This window comes from Gordionus sp. m RMFG-2023, chromosome 3, assembly GCF_954871325.1.
Source record: "Gordionus sp. m RMFG-2023 chromosome 3, tfGorSpeb1-WG-v2, whole genome shotgun sequence".
NCBI lineage: Eukaryota > Metazoa > Nematomorpha > Gordioida > Chordodea > Parachordodidae > Gordionus > Gordionus sp. m RMFG-2023.
The window spans coordinates 39,361,698-39,381,102 of NC_088777.1; the positions used below are offsets into that span (position 1 = coordinate 39,361,698).

Consider the following 19,405-nt stretch of genomic DNA (forward strand, 5'->3'; position numbering starts at 1 on the left):
AGTACAGTGTAAATTTAATTCAAAACATTTCCATATTTATATTAATTTATTTGAAAATAAAATTATTTGACTTGTAAAAAGTTGTTAAAATAACATATTTATATATTCTTATCAATTTTTACAAGTTAAAATTTTTATTTACAAACGAATTAAAAATATTTTTAATTAAATCTGGACAACACTCTAAACAAAAATATTTTTGAAAAATATATCTGGCATCTGCATTTTTTGGCTTTGGTGGTGGATTTGTCCCCCTGCCCCCCCCCGCTGCGTACGCCAATGTGCGACAGGTCTTACTAAAAGTATTAGCGCGATAGTCGCTTACAGATAAGAGGATTCTGGTCAACTCCTTTTTACATTCTACCTAAATACAATGCTTAATTACTCTAAACAAAATATCAACCTAAAACCTAATTGTTTTTAATAAATCTCTGTCTCTCCGCCTCACTAATTTCTTAAAACAAATCCGCCTTTTGGTCTCAATAATATCCTGATACAATTCCTCCTTTCGGTTATAATATAAATGAGCCCTGTGGTCATAATATGAAAGCGACATTTGTCATTAATATATATATCCTCTATTAAAAAAATTCGTTGATCCGTCTTGGCCACCACTATTTTAAAAATGGTTCAATTTGTGGGATTCTCAGTTATTGTTTTTTATTTTTTACAATATATTATATATATGTTTGTTTTTACCTTTTTATTTTTGTCATTGTACTTATTTCTTTGTTACCTTCGTACGAAAATAATTTTTTTTTAAATAAATTTATTCGTGGAAAAAATAATTTGGAAGAAAATAATGATTTTTAGTTTTTTTCTCTTTTTATAATCATTAAAAATAACTATAAATTGATTAATAATATAATTAATTTAAAAACACATGACATAAATAATTTTTTATAATTACTTATTTTTATATATTTTACAAATAATAATAATAATATATTATAAGAATGATTACGCTAGATAATCAAAAAAATATTCATCACCAAGAATAAATGAATGAATTTACAATTTAACACAAAAAACGACCCACATAACAGTTTTGAACGGTTAACGCTACATGATTTGATAATATTATACATAATAAACCATGCTTACACATTTTTAGACAGATCACATATGTATTTATTACATTTGCTGATGTGAATTGAAGAAATTCACTCGCGAAATTTAAAAAAACATCTACTTACTTAATCAAGGATAGCTATTTTTATTGCATGGGGTATAATCTTCTACTCGTACGTTAGAGATGAAGAGACGCATCTGTACTTCCATATTAGTGGCTTCCCAAGGGTCCAAGGTATGGTTGTCATACCATTAGGTCTTATGCCATCTATTTGAGAAAGATTTGTGGGCTCAAGATGACTCGGAATGTGGGCAGCTGTTAAACCTCGATTTATTACATGATTTATTACTGAGTGGTGCTGGTGTCGCCCTCGACTATATATACAATTAAGGCCTTGTTCCATTGAATAGATGGGTGATTTGATTCAAGCATGTGGCTGTAAGATGTCACAGCCTAGACATAAAGCAATGGCAACTTGGTATTTTAAAAATGTAATAAATTTGATAACAATAAATTGACATGCATAATAATTAGTTGAAAAGTGCGACAGAAAGCCTCCATAATTTAACTAGACTGATTTTGAAATCTCAACATGATTATTATAGGATTTATTATTATTATAACATATAAATCTATGAAATTTTCTTTTAAAATGATTTCTAAAACTTTTGTTAGTACACATGTGAGATATAAAATTCATGGCGGAGTGTGCAAGTGCCAATTCCTGTGCCGCTATCACAAAGGTAAAAGTGTTTCTATTTACGTAACCATTATTATTTTTGGTTAAAATAAAATATAAGGACAAAGGTAGCACACCTATCAAATATGCGACTACCAGGATAAGTATAGCAAACATTAGTAATTGATCTTCCTTTTTATATGTTATCGTATGAATCTTTGCGGTCTTTTTATGAATTATGTTATTTGCAGTATTGTCAATACTAATATTAAGATTCGATTTGACAACACTAATAATACCTATATTTTTCCCATACTGTCCTAAAATTTTCTTCTTGGATATTACCCTTTTAAAATTTATCAAGGTGCTTGTACTAAAAAATATCATTAAAAAAATAGGAGAATAAACCGTGATAAATTCTCTGATCCAAAGGGCAATTCTATAATAAAAATTAGTTAACATCATATAATTTTCAAGAGTTTCATAATATATGGTGTGATGTTCATTATTTAAGTAAATTGTGGATTTGTTTAAAGGTAACGAATACTTTTCATAGATATCGTCTTTGGTCAATATAACAATTTTGCAAAAGGAAATGTATGTAGCATTAAAATCACAAAAAGCATCAGAAGCATTTTTAAATTTTTTATTCACTAAATAAGTATTTAGCAATACATCCTGACATATATCGTAATAACTAGACATTTTCAAAAATATTTCATATGGAAAATCCGGTTTGACTTCAGAAATATAAAATCTAAATAATTGCATAAAAGCTCCGATTGCGCAAATAACTAATATAACGAGTGGCATTGCAACTTTTTTTGGCAATGGTACTTGCGTCCATTTCTTATATTTTAATGGATGACAAATAGCTATGTAACGATCAAATGATAAGCAGGCTATCAACATGCCTCCAGATTTCATTCCCATTAAACCTAAGACCACGACAAATTTTGAAAGGATATAATTGTAATAATAATTAAATCGAAACCTCCAGTCAAAATATTTAGCCAAATAATACATATTAGGATAGTTTAAAAACATGATGCAAGTTTCAATGTCTACAAGTGAGAGCCAGCGCACAAAGAAATATATAGGAATATCCGGCTTTATATCACTCAACACTATCAACGTTAGTATATTACCGATAATACCAGATAATATAAATATCATACCAAATATTCCGTGACCTAAGAATGCTATATGCAATACATCGTGCAATTTAGAATCCTTGGCTAACTTTAAATGATAGTTTTGTTCAATGATTGTAAAAAAATCTTGCTTAGAAACTGAACTTAGTTCAATATATGATTGATTTAAAAAACAATTCATATTCTAATTTATTTTAAAATGGTTAGAAAAATTATTCGAAAATTCAAATAAGATAATCGAGTTAAAAAAATTTTTTTAGGAAAATACAAACCAAACTATATATAATGAATTAAGTCCAAATATTGTAGCTAATAATGATTTTTTCTGGTTAATTATTTTAGTTCGTTTTATAAAACGTCAAGTGGCCATTTAAAACAAGAGTAAAATGCTAAAATTATGTTTTAACAATTTACTGAGTTAATGTAAAAATAGGAGTTTTAAACACATTATATAAGTTACTCTAATAAAGTTTTGTTTTTACACATATGTTGATAATGTAAAGGTCCAATAAGTATAATTCACGTTGTCTGTTTTTCTTTTGTATATTTTAAAATAGTTTACTAAAATGACAAAACATTATATTATACAATTCCTGACATTTAAAGTGCTTTTAAAATCATGAAATTTAAATGCTGTTTATCCTATACTAAATATAATAGGTTTAATATTCTTAAATGGAGAGCCAAAGTATATCAATATGTAATATATTTTTCGACATAATAGAATAAAGTATAATTTTTTATTTTAAAGAAAATAAATATAATTATATATAGGTTAAATCGAAATTGTTATAATTTTCAAATTTATTGGTATTACCCAGCAGAAGTTACCAGAGTGATTTAATTTCTCGCCTCGAGTCTGAACCAAAAATAATAAAATTGGTTAAAATAACCATTAGAGTTGAGTACTCCAGAAGGAAACCTCAAGGCTCATAAGAATTACGGACTCAGAAGCCCAGTCTCCCCTACACTCTGAATTTTTTTCTCCAGTTAAGATTGGAAAACTGTAGAAAAATTTGTGGCCTCATTAGAGCCGTTAAAGGAAGCAATCATAATGTTCCAAAAAGAGAGCATTTTTCCAGGTGACTTTATAGGTCATTGAACCAAATGTTAAATAAGGCTTCAAAAAATTAATTCCCTTTTATCACAAAACTTAATTTCAACTCTCAACAAAAGGGAATGCAGATCTAACTGCATTGCCATCCACGGCTCTCTTTCTTGACCTCCTCCCACCCAACATACAATTTACTATACTAATTATTTTTTTTATTATACAGTTTTTTATATAGATTCTAATTTACAAATAGTTTACATATTTTTAATATATATTTTTAAATTACGTAAAAAAAAATATTATAGATTCATTTTACGATTATATACAAAATAAAGTTAATATTGTCTTAAAAAAAATATTTGAATTTGCCTCGTCAAATGAACGAATCATATTTGACATGTCAAATTACCGAATCGTATTTGACCGGTCAAATACACAACCCTGTTAAACCTGTAATTTATTCATTAAAAGTCAGCAGAATATCTATAAAATTATTTAAAGTCATATATTTAATAGTTTTGTGCATCAATGGTGTTGTATAAAAATAAATTATAAAATAATCGAAATTATCTATATTTTTCGAATATGTAAGGTTATCTAGAAACTTATTTTTGAATAAAAAGAAAGTTATGATTTTTTCTATAGAAAAGAATACTCAAACATTCTTATTTTTTAAGTATGAGGATAATTTTACCTCAAGGTAACTATTGGTATTTTTTTTACCATATTTAGCATTAACAAAACAGAAAAGATCAAATTATATATTTATAAGTAGATTAAAGATTAATTCAAAAAAGTAACGTGTTACTCGTTATTTGAAAAATTAACTTAGTGCTCAACACAGCTTTCCCCGTGCTAAACACACGTTTGCAGAGGATGGGAGGGTTGTTTTATATTTAATAAATAATAATTTTAATTAAGAGAATTTATTAAAAATAAAAGAATAATCTTTTTTGAAAAAAACTTAATTGATCATTTTCAAAAGAATCTTCATTCAGATCCTCATAATTTTTTTTATATCTTTATCAAAGAATAATCTGGTATGTGTGCTGTTTATTAAAGGAATCAAGTTTTCTTTTTTGGTCAATATATTAAACTGGAAATAAATTCAAGTTTTCTATCTAGGTTGACCTCTAATTTTATCCAGGAACAATCCAATTTAAATAGCGGGTGAATTATTGCTGATAGTATATACTCATTTTTATAGATGTGTTCGAAATGAGAATAAATAAAATCAAAATATAAATTGTAAACAAAATTTAACTGTATACCTATCTATGTCTTGCAGGATTGTATATAAGTGGCTTATAAAGCTTGAAATTATTTAAAGCCATTGTTTTAAGTTTTTCTATTATAATAATTACCGTGGGAGTGAGATATCCCAAATGCTCTAAAATCGAAAGAGCCGTAACAACAGGTTCCATAACTATGAAATCATTTTATTCTAAATTTTATAAACATTTCCTGGTTAACAACTTTTTTCGCAAGACTCTTAAAATAACCTGTGTCTCCTCCCACTCCTTATATAATATACATCCCTAGTTCCCTTATGGATAAGGTGATAAATATCTTACCATTAAGCTAGTCCCTTGAAGAAACTAACATATAGTATTGCATTTTGGATATTAAATATTGCGGGGGTAGATCTCTATTGGTGGCAATAAACTTTATTACCTCCTATACTTAAGTTTCTCTTTGCTTAATTATCAAATTTTTGTTTTTTATATAGGGAGTTTTTTTTATTACATTCTAAACTAGGCTTGAAAAACGTAGGTAAATGTATCATGCCTTGTTTAATATCTAAAGCATGCCTTGCTCTTGTATAAAGATTAAATAAATTATATATTAAAGGTAGATTTTATAAAAAAACAATTTACGAAATTAGAAAATATATTTGGCTTAGCTTTTATCCACTCATTCAAAAGATATTTGAAGAAAAATATTATAATTTAGGAGCAAGAAAGCATATTTAAAAAAATTAAAATAGAGGGGCGTAGTCACATTTTAAACTAGGACACTATATAACTAAAGTAATTTTATATAAAACATTTTTTTATTTTGAACAAATTTATATAAAATTTTAAATATACATATTGCCACTTTTGTAATTAAGAAAATAAGTTATGGGAGGAGTATAATACAAAAAAAGGGGGCTAATAAAAAAACAAATGAATATTTTTTGCACTTGAGGAAATAATTATATAAAATATGAATATATCGTATTTCTTTAAATAATAATCAAAATATCTTGCATACATCATCATTTTGCACAACAACGTAAATTGAACGTTTTGCCAATGATATATTTGAAATGCATAGTTTGTTCTTTAATAATTAATTGTCGATGTATAACGATGTGATATAGTACTCATGTTAATACAATAAAATGCAAGCTCATTGAATTATATAATTTTTATGGATGAAATAAAGTGACGTCATTGTGGTAAGACCGATAACCAAAAACGCGCTAGTGAGTTTTAGGAAGACTCTCCAACGTTTATAGAAATGGGCAATAATTAATTCTGCCCCGAACTTTTGCCGCCAACCATCCTGGATCGCTTTAGTAACAACCATTGTACTCTTTTCCGACATGACCTTCAAAAATATTAACCCAATCAGAAAGCCAGCCAAGGCCCCAGTTACATGGCTCACGTGGCTAACTCTTACTAAAAAGTCAGCATCCGCATTGGTATCATAATATAGCTCGTTGGGTAAAAGTATCCAAGGTTTTTGAGATTTGTTATCATCGATAGATACTATTTGACTCGCAAACGTGGATAAACGAAAGAAATTGACATTGTTAACATTATTGCTTCTAAAGGAGTAGTGGATTAGAGATTCATCATGGCTAAAATTTTTGAAATTCAAATTCGTAACTGGCCTGTTATAAGTTTCGCTATTGACGATTGTAAATTGCGGAGGTAAGAGCGGTATATTATTTGATACGGGGCTCCTTCCAAAGGAGGAATAAGGAATGAGAATTGTGATTGATTCGTACATCGCTAAACATTCGATATATAAATTTTTTTTTAAATTATAATAATTATATTCCTGAAGAGAGTAATATTATATTTTCAGTATAACCAACTAAAATCGGTTCGCTTTTAAACGTCTTTCCACTTTTATGGTGATTTCTGGGGTCCTGAATCGTATTTACCCTTTTAATATCCTATCTCTTTAAAAATTATTAATACAGTGATTGATATAATTTTCCAATATATCATGACTTCATATTGTAATATCTAAAATGTAATTTTATGTCAAAAAAAATAAACAATTTTTTTTTCAAAAATTTCATATTTTAAAGTTTAACTTAAAAAAAAAAAATTTATTCATTTATTTTTTGATTGCAAAATAACATGTATTTCTAAAAAAATGATCCTTTAACTGTAATCAATTTTGATTAATTTTCAGTGATTATTTCAAGATATTTCTGTAATGACGGTTTCAGAAACCCAAGTTAGCATATATAATTTATTCTTTCTCCTTATAGATATAATTTGTCACAAGGGAATTCTGAAAGTAAAAATATTTTAATTGAATTGAGCTCAATATTATATTTTAGAGAAGAGCGATAAAAACGTTCGAACCTGTTTTTAGGTTTATAATAAACCGATATTTTTATTTTTTTTAGAAGCGAACCGTTATTTTTATCGAACTAAAACCGATACTCGTTATGGTTCGAATGCCTAGTTTTCGACCTTATTTTAAAAATGTTTCTCCCACTTTTAAAGTTTTAAATCATTATCTCCTAAGAATCGCTAATAATTCAGGTTATATTCCAACTATAATTGAATAATTGCTCTATTTTTAGTCGGTAAAAAAAAGAGAAAACCTGGTTTTAAGTCGAAAACTATCATCTCAGCTTTGATTTTGAAAGAAGCAGAAATAAATTAACTTCGCTACTCAATGCTTAGTGACTTTCTAGGTACTTATCTTTAGGCCTAATCAAATTAGCCATTACCCAACTATAATTAAAACTGTGTTTTTATGGGTGACTAAAGCAAATAACGGTAAACTTTAAAAAAAATTTTTTACTTAGAAATAGCAGGAATATAACTTTGATCATACGCATTGATGTTGAGTGAAAATTCTAAATATCATTTTTTTTTGTAAAATGGAAATTTAAAATAATTTACATAATTATTTAAACAATTTTTTTTAAACTAGAGATGTCATACACCCCAGCAGCTCGGGAGGGCCTAAGTTAAATTTTCGCAGGATAAGAAAAGGGTCCCACAATTGTGTTATGCCTCTGATTAAAACTATGGCATCTTTGCCGAGGAGAGGCAAAAGCGTGTTAAGAATGGATAAAAAAAATTGGCCCTTTTTAAGTTTAACTACAGTGCAAAAAGGAAATTAGGTGAGTCGGTTTTGGGAATATTTTTCACAATTTTGAATATTTTTCGTTCATTTTTAAATTATTTCTTATAACAAAAAATAAATTTTAGGGTAATTTTTTTTATGTACTGGGGTTTGGAATATAGAATTAATTTTATAGTCAACTTGGGTTGAAGAAATTTTTTTTAAATTTTCGGGTAAAAATCTTTTCTACCCACTGGTCAAGGCAGGTTTCCAAAATGTGTCTGTTGCAAGTCCCATATAGAGAAACACTTTTGCAAGATTAGGCTGACTTACTATTTAAAATAAATTGATTACTTATTTACTTTACTTCTTAGAAATTACTAAAATTATTAAAATGAGTACGAACTACAAATAATCATGCTTTACTTTTAATAATGAATAAAGTTTAAAGCTTAAAAAAAAATGTAAACCAAATTTTATTTAAAAAACAAATAAAATTTTCGGATATAATAATTTAATTTGGTTTTAGGAAATTTTAAACAAGGAGTCATAAATTTCGATCACATAATAGCAAAAGTAAATAAAAGAATGAATGAACAAAAAATTGATTTTGGTAATTATAATTTTATTCCTACTAAAATCAAATTTTTATAAACTATTATTTTTATTGAAATCATTACATTTTCCTTCATGTAATAAATTCAATGACAAGTACTAATTATAAAAAATTTTTATTGAGTTCTGTAATTTAATCACAAAAGGAATTAGTTAATGCCCAATCTTACACCATTGTACTTGAAAGATATTACTAAACGAAATATTTAAATTAAAAATTATTAACGAGAATTAGGTTGGATAAATGTGCAAACGATAGTCCATATACGGCACTAGATGATCCCAACATCTTAAATTGAACTTTTTCCCAAATCGACGCACCGATTGAACCTAATTTTGTACATATAATGCAACGGTATTTATAAAAGAATTGCTATCTAAGATTAAAAAAGATGAAATGACATTCCGCCCTTTAATATTCAAGATAAAAAACATCTCAAAGACTGTACTAGAACTGACACGTCTGTCTTACTGGGAAGTGATATTTGACCTTCTCTATCAAAACAAACAAATTCACAATTTAATTATAATTTTTTAAAAAAAAACAGTCGATATCTATCCAACTCTAGTAAAAAATAAATAAGCGTGCTCTTGTAACCTCCTATGATCGACGAAATATATATGACCGATGTTCTAAAATGGCCATGCGCCTTTTCTAAAGGGATTCCCGTGATTAGCTGTCCTAATAAGTTCGTTATCAAGTGTCCCCATCTAAATTAAATGACATAATAAAAGTCATAAATGGATTATTTTGTAAGCAATATATCGTCCGAGGACGATACTTTTTTTTCTTTTTTTCTTTTCTTATCTTTACTGCATTTTATTTTGACATATTAAGGTTAAAAGTTTTAAAAAAAACATAATCAAATATCATATTTGCAAAAATAAAAAACAATACTCTAGCTTTAAAACCCCTCTTAATTTTCCTACATATTCCAATCCAGCGATATAGGGGGAGGGGATAAATGGACACTTCAATGATCCAGCAAAATATAAATAATAATAGTAATATTAATTACTCAAAATGGACAAACATATAAGTGAATATTCTCCAAAAGTCGTTCGGTTTTTGAGAGTCATATATGAAAGAATTGTTTTTTATGGTCGGATTGATGGAGTTGAATCCATTTGTAACGATTAAATAGTATACGAAAAAGGCGAGCTATAAATAAATAATATACTTTGTTAAAAAAATTTTTAAATGATAAAAATTTAATTGATACTACATAAGAATCTGTCCCATATTGGACATGTTCCGTTCAAAATATAATCGCCCTTAAGGCTTTAGGCGACAGTTTAAAATATAATATATTTAAATGAAGGCATGTCTTATGCATACACAAAAAAATAAATCCATCGGCAGCAATCAGGTAAGAAATTGCATAGGGAGGGTCTATTATAAACCTACATAGCCAGTCTCCGCCATCAGATGGTTGGGGAAGGGGGTGACTCACTATCATTGGCTTAGGGATGTGTAAAGAGTTCTGGTAGCAACTTGTTAGATCTTTAAGGTCGGTGTTTTATTTAAATATTCTATATTAATTAGTCAGTAATATGTGTTTTACAAAGGTCATCTAGATTATATATGACAAAATGTAATTTTTAGATAGGTTTAGGGTAATGGAACTTATAATTGAGCTCGAAATATTCCAGTCAAAATTTTTCGATATACATTTTTATTAATTTCTTAGATATTTTGTAAAAAAAAAATGATAGATTGTTAAATTATAATAATGATTTTTTGTGAATAAATTGGAACAAATTATTAGGGAAATAAAAATGATATTTTTTTATACAAATAAATATAATTATACATCTTTTAGTGGCGGAAGTAGGAAGAGTTGCCATAAAAATTTGTTTGAAACCTATTATTTTTCTAAATTTTATTTTACTCAATTAATATTACAATGCAAGATTTTGAAAAGGTGGAAATGTCCCTTACAAAAATGCAGAGTTTGAATTGTTCTTCAAATAAAAAATCTTCAAAGATTTTGATCTCTGAAGATCCTTTAAAATAAGATTTTTTGAGAACGCACGAACAAGTTTTTTTTGACCAAATTTTACCTAAAATTCCAATTTTTTTTGTAAAAAATCTTTTTATTTTTTACGTTAAAAAAATCTTTCATGATAAAATCCCAAATTTTTTAAAAAAATGATTTTAATCATCTTTAAAAAAAAATCATCTTTAATTTTGTTAGCTTCGAAGATTCTTTTCTCAAAATTTTGGGACAAAAAAAATCTTCACAAAATCCCTGAAATTTTTTTTTCAAATTCTGCAAAAATGCATTCGAGAAAAATATCGAGATAAATAATTATTCATTATTAAGGGATAGGTTAATTTTTTTTCATTTTATAACCCTAGGTAATAGAGTATTATTAATTTTGTTGATTCACTGGATTCAACAAATCACCTCCGAGATAACTCGCGAAATAACATAACTATATATTATATTACCAGTAGTAATATTGGCTTTAAACTGGGACCCGGAGTGATAATTTTATATGCTGTTATATTCCACCGCGAATTCGCTCTAACTGTGAATGCAGGGTAACCCGTGCTCTTTATAGATAATGGTTCATGACTCTGCTCTTAAGATCCCTTTAAACCAGGGGGAAAGTTCAAAATGTTTTGTCTTTTTTTATATACTTTCTATTTCCTTCTTTTTTTTACAAAATATTTTAGCCCTATCTAAAGCCTTATGAGTTACTCGTTTTAAATAATTCCGTTGAAGAAAGAGGATGAGGCAAAAATTTATTTGATTATGACCCTTTAAATTACATATATATTATAAAATTAAATAGTATATTTGTTAATAATTAGAACAATTTCACACACATTTAAATAATTTATTGTTGTAAATAATTGCATTCATGCCTTTAGTCAATAAAGGTTTTCGATATTTTTGCATTCATAAAATTCACAAACAAATCCTCTTTATTATTGTAATTTCATCTCCAATAATTTATTTTTTAAAAAACCTTATTTATTGTATTAAAAAAAATTTTCGCATGAAACATCAAAAATTTAAAAACAAATCCTCGGTTATAATATAAGATATAAAATATAATATAAATTTCTAATTTTATTTTTTAAAAAATTATTGTTAATTTTAGCTGTAAACATTTCGAAAAAAATCGAACGCGTTCGCGTTCAACGTTCATTGACAAACTTCATGTTCAAGTTCACTTTCAAAAAAAAGGAACGCGTTCACGTTCATGAACCGTTCAAAATTTTATGATAAATTTTTTTTTAAATTTAATCTAATATAAATAAATGTCTTAAATTTTTTAATACAATATATTAGCCATGTAATATAGCAAATAAAAAGATATTTTTATTTATAAAAAATTTTTCTTATCAATTTTTAATAACAATATTTTTCAAAATTATCATCTAATAGACAAGAACGCTTGGTAGTTAATACGGCATTAGCTATACTAAAAACGCGCTCAAGGGTAGATGAGGGGATTGCGTTATTACACTTAATAAATAACTATTTTAACGTGGAGAATTTATTAAAAACATTTATTGTTTTGTTATTTGCTTCAAAAAATTGAGATAAGTTATCCTACTCCCATCCATTTTCTACTTCCTCGACAAAAAAAAAGGATATCTCGAAATTAACAGTTCTTGCATTATCATTTCTAGGGTTTTCTAAGCATATTTTTCAATAACACTATAAGTTTATTTTTAATAGGTTCGTTCTGTGGAAGTTTTATCCATGGCCATTGAAGCTTGAATACTGGATGTATAATTGTAGAAAGACCATATTGATCTTCATATAATCTTTAAAAAAAATAAAATATATGTAATTAATTGAGAGTGATAGCTTTAATACCTTTTATTTCCCATTTAATACTGCGTCTATCAATGGTTGACCATATTTAAGGCCACTAATTTTTTTTAATTTTAAAATAACTATCGTTATTGTTGGGGTCAAATATCACGAATGCATTTTTTCTTCAAATTTAATGATTTTACTTATATTATAAAATAAAATAATTAATATTACAATCAAATGTCGTTTTAAATTGGAACTTAAAGATTTTGACACTGATATATTACTTTTTGTGCACATTTTACACTTGGTAAGAATTGAATTAGTTCCTTAAATATAGGATATTACTGTAAAACATTTATCATATTTGGCCACGGTAATGTTAATTTATTTGATTTTGGATTTTCAGAATCAGATGATGAGGATTAAATAATAATATCCATGCTTATCCTAATCTATTAAATTAAAATATAAACAATAATATTCAAATTAATAAATTATGTGAAAAGGAAATACAGCCGATTAAAAAATATAAATAATACTTTTTTTTAAAAAAATCGGATTAATATTAAATTTTTCAAATAAATAAAAATAAAAAGTATTTTTAAAATTGAACGAACGTTAAATTCGAACGCGTTCATCATAAAAAAGGAACGTGTTCACGTTCAAAGTTCGTCAAGAATAAAAGGGACGTCGTTCATCATTTTTTTCAAAAAAACGAATTTCGTTCACGAACGCGTTCAAGTTAAAATGAGTAAAACAAATACAAATGAATTTTATATTTATTCTGGTGCGTAGTGTTTGTAAACGGCTTGATTATTTTTAAAACGGCTAACTCAATATTTTAGCCAGTATTGCCTAAACTTCGAGATTTTGCCAATAGATGTCCAAACCATGGTGCCACCTATGAGCAAAATATTCAGGCTTTCATTATCTTTTTAGATATAAGTTAGAATTAGCCATTCTTAAAAATGAGCTCAAATCGAGCAGTTTAACAACACTAGTGGTGTGGTTGATATTGAAGTGTACAGTAAGGTATGATTAAACATACATAATTAAAAATAAAGATAGAGTTGATCTGCACAGCCGGGCCTCCCGTCTATTTTTTAAAAATTAATCCGTTAGACTGGGTCAGGCTTGGTATTTAAAAAAAATTTATGGTAGGGCCGGACTTAAATTTTTAAATAAATATTAAAATTTTTGCAAGAAAAAAGTCATCAACATTTTTTATTTGCATAATTTTTTTTTACAATTAAAAAAATATGATTTTTTTTAATATTTAAAAAAATTTGAGCCGGGCTGGAGACTAATAATTTATATTTCGGGTCGGGCTTGGGACAAATAAAATTTCGTTCGGGATTGGGCCGGACAAATATTAAAAAAAAAAATTTAGATTGTAAAATTAGGCCCTATGTAAATATTAAATAGAGATAATTTAAAAAAACAAATAGAGTTCATAGAACACTCATGAAAGTTTTACTCTATACTAAGACTGTGTATGGAGGGTCGTTCACACTCAAATAGATATTCTCCAGACATTTATTTTAAAGTTTAATTCGGAACTAGACTTGGGCCTCATTTTTTTTATATAAATATCATTTTTCAAGAATAACACCAAGATTTTCAATTATCCTTCAGAGCTTGATTGGTTAAAATATAATAATTTCTTTTAAGAGTCCAATAAAAAAAAATAGATCAAACTCGGATCTTTAAAAATTTTTTTTTAGAATGAGTCGGACCTAAAATAAATAGGTCCAAGGCTGGGCTCTACTATCTTATAGCGGTCCACTTGGCATCTAACTTGTTTATCATCGAAATTCATGTAATATTATTGATTAAAATATAGATAAAATAGTCGTACCAAATTTTATAAAAGAATAATAGTAAATCATCAAACTCCTGACCTGGTAAATTCTTTCTAGGTTCACGTAAGCGAATGTCCATTGTATATGACCCCAACCCGCATAAGTATTATTTTAAAATGGATCACTATTAAAACCTAGAATTCCACTCTCAAAATTGGGGGTTTTTATGTAACGTCTATTTTTATAATGAGCGAGAATAAAAGTGAGTAATGAATCATTTTTAAATAGATATGATTTTAAAAAATGATTTTTCTTCGATGGTATAATTTTCTAATATTTATACCTTATTTTTATAGGACTTAAAATAAAAAAAAGAATCGGAGTGTAAAATAAGATATTTTTAAGCGGCGAATAGTATATTCATGTTTGTATGAAATGAATAATTATATTCATATTTTTACAAATCAAACAATTCTAATTTCGTTTATCGAATAACGAATAATTTGATTGATTTTATGCTTGTGTCAAACCGAACTGCGAAACCAAAATGAACCATTATAATTTTTTAACCGTAAACATCGAAAATCAAAACGTTATAATATAAATATTTTTGAACCAGTTTTAAACTTATTCATAACGATTGTTGTATATTAACATATTTAAACCTATTCCGATTTAATAATCTTTACGTGGTGGAGGAATTAGGAACTTTTAGGTTTAATTCTGACTTCGAGAATTTTTGATGCAAAACACGATAAACTTAAATAAAAAAATTATTATGGATTGGATATCATCGAACAAAATTTGGATAATGTTTTTTAAATTGAATTGATCCATAATATGCATAATTAATATTTTCAAGCTGATTTTATATATCAGCATATTAACGTTTTCCTAAATTATATTTTCTAAATAAATTTATTTAGAAAACAGTTATGTTTATCTTTTATCTGGATAGAATATTTTTTTACAAAATTCAATCCTTTTTTTGTGAAGTTGGAATGAAAATAAAATTATCGAATCAAATATTAGACGAATCAAATAATGATTGTATCATTACGAAAACGAATATTATCCGATTCGTATAAATACGAATACCACAATTATTTAATTTGAATATTCGTATTTTTATAGGTCCTCAAAACTTAAAACACCCGATATAAATTTGTCTAGAAATAACCGGTAATTTGAATATTCGTATTTTTATAGGTCCTCAAAACTTAAAACACCCGATATAAATTTGTCTAGAAATAACCGGAATGAAACAGAACAGTTTTAAACTGAAGACTGGGATGGAATGGAACTGAATTGTGCATACCACCTAACTGTTTAACACCCTGATTAAAATTCGGAATATATTAAATTATTTTTTATTCAAACATAATCCTCAAATAAAAATCATAATTCAACCATGAAAATGATTTATTTCTAGTATTATCAAATTATCTTTTCTTTTTTTTAAAAAAACACCCGCTACTCAATTTTATACTTTCGTTTACAAAAAAAATATGATTATGATCTATGTATTAATAGGGTTGGAAGATGTTTTTTTTCTAAAAAAAGAAGTATAATTATAATGAAACCTCCATAAAGTGTTCCCTCAAAAGTCATTTACATTCTGTTTGAATAGAGCATTAAGCATTTTTTAGCAGAGAAAATCCAATAGGGGTCCAGATTATAAGGATCTCTACTGTCACCGAAGAGGTCGTCAACTTTAGAAAGTTTCATTATATTATAAAACCTCTGTTTCGTATAATAAATTTAAAATATTTCAAAAATTAGATGGGAGGTGCATTATTTATATTTGTAAATATTTTTATCATTCTCAAACATTTGTTTCATTATCAGTTAGTTATGTTGTAATCTGAAATGTAGTAAGTAATGTTATTTGTATTTTTTTAAAAATCTATTTTTGAAATTAGAAAGAAGATACGAAAAATGAACTATCAAGATCAACGTTGGTGATCTAATTTTAGTTTTTTTTCTCTATAGATAATTAATACATATCCCATTTATTAATAAAACAAATTATAATTTTTTATTGTAATTATCTAGGAAAGAAAGAAATATAAGTAAATAAATTTCTAAATTCTGTGGCTTTTTTTCTTATTATAAAAGCTATCTTAAATTTAACCCCAAACCCGATTATTATTTTTAATAAAAATACAATTAATTGAGCATTTAACATGATCATGATCCTGATGTAAAGTTGTCTCTGTTATACAATTATATAAATATAGAGTATAACTCGCTAATAACAACCCAATATTTTTCTTTAACTTTTTTCGGATATGATCTTTTCCTAAAATAAGAATAGAATCGAACTGGAATATCTGGGAAACATAGTCGGTTGGATCGGTAAGACAATTTTTTTATCGGATAATGCCAGGCCTTAGAAAACAGGTCATATGCAAAGTAGACCTATAATCTTATAAATTTATCAAGAATAATATGGATGTTAGAAGATTTAGCATCATCACATGATTAATCCCCCCCCCCTCTCATATTTCTGTGGATTATTATATATTCATACCAAAAGTTAGACGGTGGGGGGGGGGGGGGTATCTCCCTTCGAAAATTTCATGTTTCGTATAAATATCATTTTAACTTAATATACAATATATGAGTGGCCTATCTAAGATTTTATTTTAAAATAAATTAGCAAAGGAGCCCGATAATCCACTCAGCCAAATTTCTGCAATCAGTGGGCCTAAAAGCCCTACAATTAAATCTAAGAGGGAAAATTCTACCTAGTATTGCCCCTCCCATGGCAAAAATTATAATTTTATAATTATAATACCTTATAAGTCAATACTTAAAATATATTGCAATAATTATTATAAAATATAGGGATAAGTTTATTTAAAAAAAAAATTATATTAAATGATTAACTTGAATCACAGTTGTGAATACGATAAAATACGGGGGAAAAACGGTGGAGAATTTATAGGAATTGTGCTGATCGGAACCATTTTCAAGGTCCTTCTCGATTTCACTATTTATGGAAATGTCGTGTTCCATAGTTATGTAAAATATTTTAGAATTCCTTGAATCATCCATGCAAGGAACCGCCTTTGCATTCGTTTGCATATTCGCTGCTACGAAATTACGGTAGTATAGGTTTAGGGCTTTCAACCTATTCTTGATCATCTTTTTCAATACCTAATTTTGAAAAATCAAAAAGTATACTTATCAAATTTTTTTAGTAGCTGATTTAGAAATCTATAAAAACAAGACTTTAATGAAGATGGGAGTCCCCTACCTTGATAGCTATTTTAATTGTATTCCAATTGTAAGAAAGAATAATTACTTTGAAGTCTCAAGATGGCCATATCGTAAAAGTAAATTATTTTATCAAAGAAAATAACAATGTGGTTGGTTCATTATTCAATCGTGATTTCAAAATAAAAATAGAATAAGGTAAATCAAATAAAATTTTTAAATCGATAATTGCGTAATGTGGGTTTTTTTAGTGTGCAAAGAAGTGAGTACATGATATCATAACTGTATAATTTTATTATTATTTTTTACGTTTGGAATATATATATTTTTTTAATTATTTCAAAAAAAATAAGGATATATTCATAGTTTATATAAAATGATGAAAATTTTTAAAAAAAATTAAAAGTCATAATTTTAAAAAGATAAAAAAAAATTTATATAAATTTTATATTATTTATTTATTAATATTTTTTATATGAAATATCATATCTGGCATTAAACAATGAATGATGATTAGATGATATATTTTATTTTTTATGTATTAATATTTATAATTTTAAAATGAATTATATGATGCATAACAGGTTTTAGCGTCATATTTTAATTATTGTGCATTATACAATACTTAATATTTTAATTTTTCAGTTTTTAAATATAGAAAATATAAATTGTTGTATTTCAGTAAACAACAGTGACAAGTAGACAAATGGAGTTAATCACATGTGTTAATAAGTTAAGTATTTATAAATTAAATGTTACTTTACAATTCAATTTTAAACTTAAATTAAGTATTCGCAGTTTATCTTTATTATCTCAAAAAAATATTTATTCTAATAAACTTTTTGTCAGTGGCCTAGTTTCTCCTGAAAACTTTGAATGCCCTCTGAAAATGTTGAAAATTTTATATTTAGTTATGAATTAAAAAAATTATTCTTGTTTTTTTGCTAATTTTAAAATCTTATGTTGTAAATAGAAGTTCTTTCAAAAAAAAAAATTTTTTTTAATAATTAATTTATAGTTTATTAAAATTTATATTAGTAGTAGTATGTGTTCCTAGTCAGTAAACTTAAGTATCACCTATTTTTGTTTATACTACTAGGCTGAGACATATTCTAACAAAACATTCAAAAATTTGTAACGAGAAAACTTTTCCATAGAGAAGATGTATATTTGAGGTCCACAACCCCTTCCGAAGCTCAACGAGAAAAAAGTTTTTGAGTATCCAAAGTTTTTAATTTATGTCATTAACCTTTATAAATAATTATTACGGGCCTTGGTCAACTTACACCAAACATTTTTACTGGCAAGGTAAAAATAATTAGGTGCCGGGTCGAAAACCCTGATAGAAATTTTTTGCTGTCTAGTCTGGACCGGGGTGGGTGTTGCCGACTTCTAATGAATATAATACATTTTTTTAAATCATATATCCAAATAAAATGATATATTTACAAAAAGCTTTGTAAAAAAAGTTAATTTTTTTCACATCAAAGTGGAAAAATTGGTGGATATAATTTTTTTTATAAACGACTTCCTGATTACATAGGCTTATAAAAGAGAAAAATTAATACTCACCTCAACGTTAAATACATTAGTAAAAATTTTGACTCATCATATTATCAACCATTCATTGATATGGTAAATTCAATAGATGACCATGAGATATATTACATTTAAAATTTTACGATTCAAATACATATCTTATAATAAGTGTATCAATCAC

The 19,405-nt window shown here is 26.6% G+C and overlaps 1 protein-coding gene across 2 annotated transcripts; it reads right to left on the reverse strand.

Annotated features, from left to right (window-relative positions):
- Positions 1 to 6,156: 6,156 nt before the first annotated feature.
- LOC135926536 (uncharacterized) lies at positions 6,157 to 18,042 on the reverse strand. 2 transcript variants are annotated; one of them, XM_065462447.1, is made up of 7 exons: positions 17,774 to 18,042; positions 17,356 to 17,625; positions 9,899 to 10,041; positions 9,478 to 9,590; positions 9,106 to 9,209; positions 7,998 to 8,052; positions 6,157 to 6,961 (listed from the first exon to the last, which is right to left on the reverse strand). In XM_065462447.1, the coding sequence occupies exons 2-7, from the start codon at positions 17,611 to 17,613 to the stop codon at positions 6,354 to 6,356; spliced, it is 1,281 nt and encodes a 426-aa protein (XP_065318519.1). In that variant the 5' UTR covers positions 17,614 to 17,625; positions 17,774 to 18,042; the 3' UTR covers positions 6,157 to 6,353. The 2 variants fall into 2 exon arrangements, with proteins under 2 accessions (XP_065318519.1, XP_065318520.1); XM_065462448.1 differs by having other exon boundaries at positions 17,726 to 17,871.
- Positions 18,043 to 19,405: the final 1,363 nt, after the last annotated feature.

What these genes read in the sequence shown, in the direction of transcription:
- LOC135926536 (XM_065462447.1), bottom strand. Translation starts at nt 17,613, where the DNA reads ATGATCAAGAATAGGTTGAAAGCCCTAAACCTATACTACCGTAATTTC. An exon ending in TATATGTTTGTCCATTTTGA is followed by an intron (nt 9,591 to 9,898) that starts GTAATTAATATT and finishes CATTTAATTTAG; the next exon opens with ATGGGGACACTTGATAACGA. An exon ending in TATTTCGTCGATCATAGGAG is followed by an intron (nt 9,210 to 9,477) that starts GTTACAAGAGCA and finishes GTACAAAATTAG; the next exon opens with GTTCAATCGGTGCGTCGATT.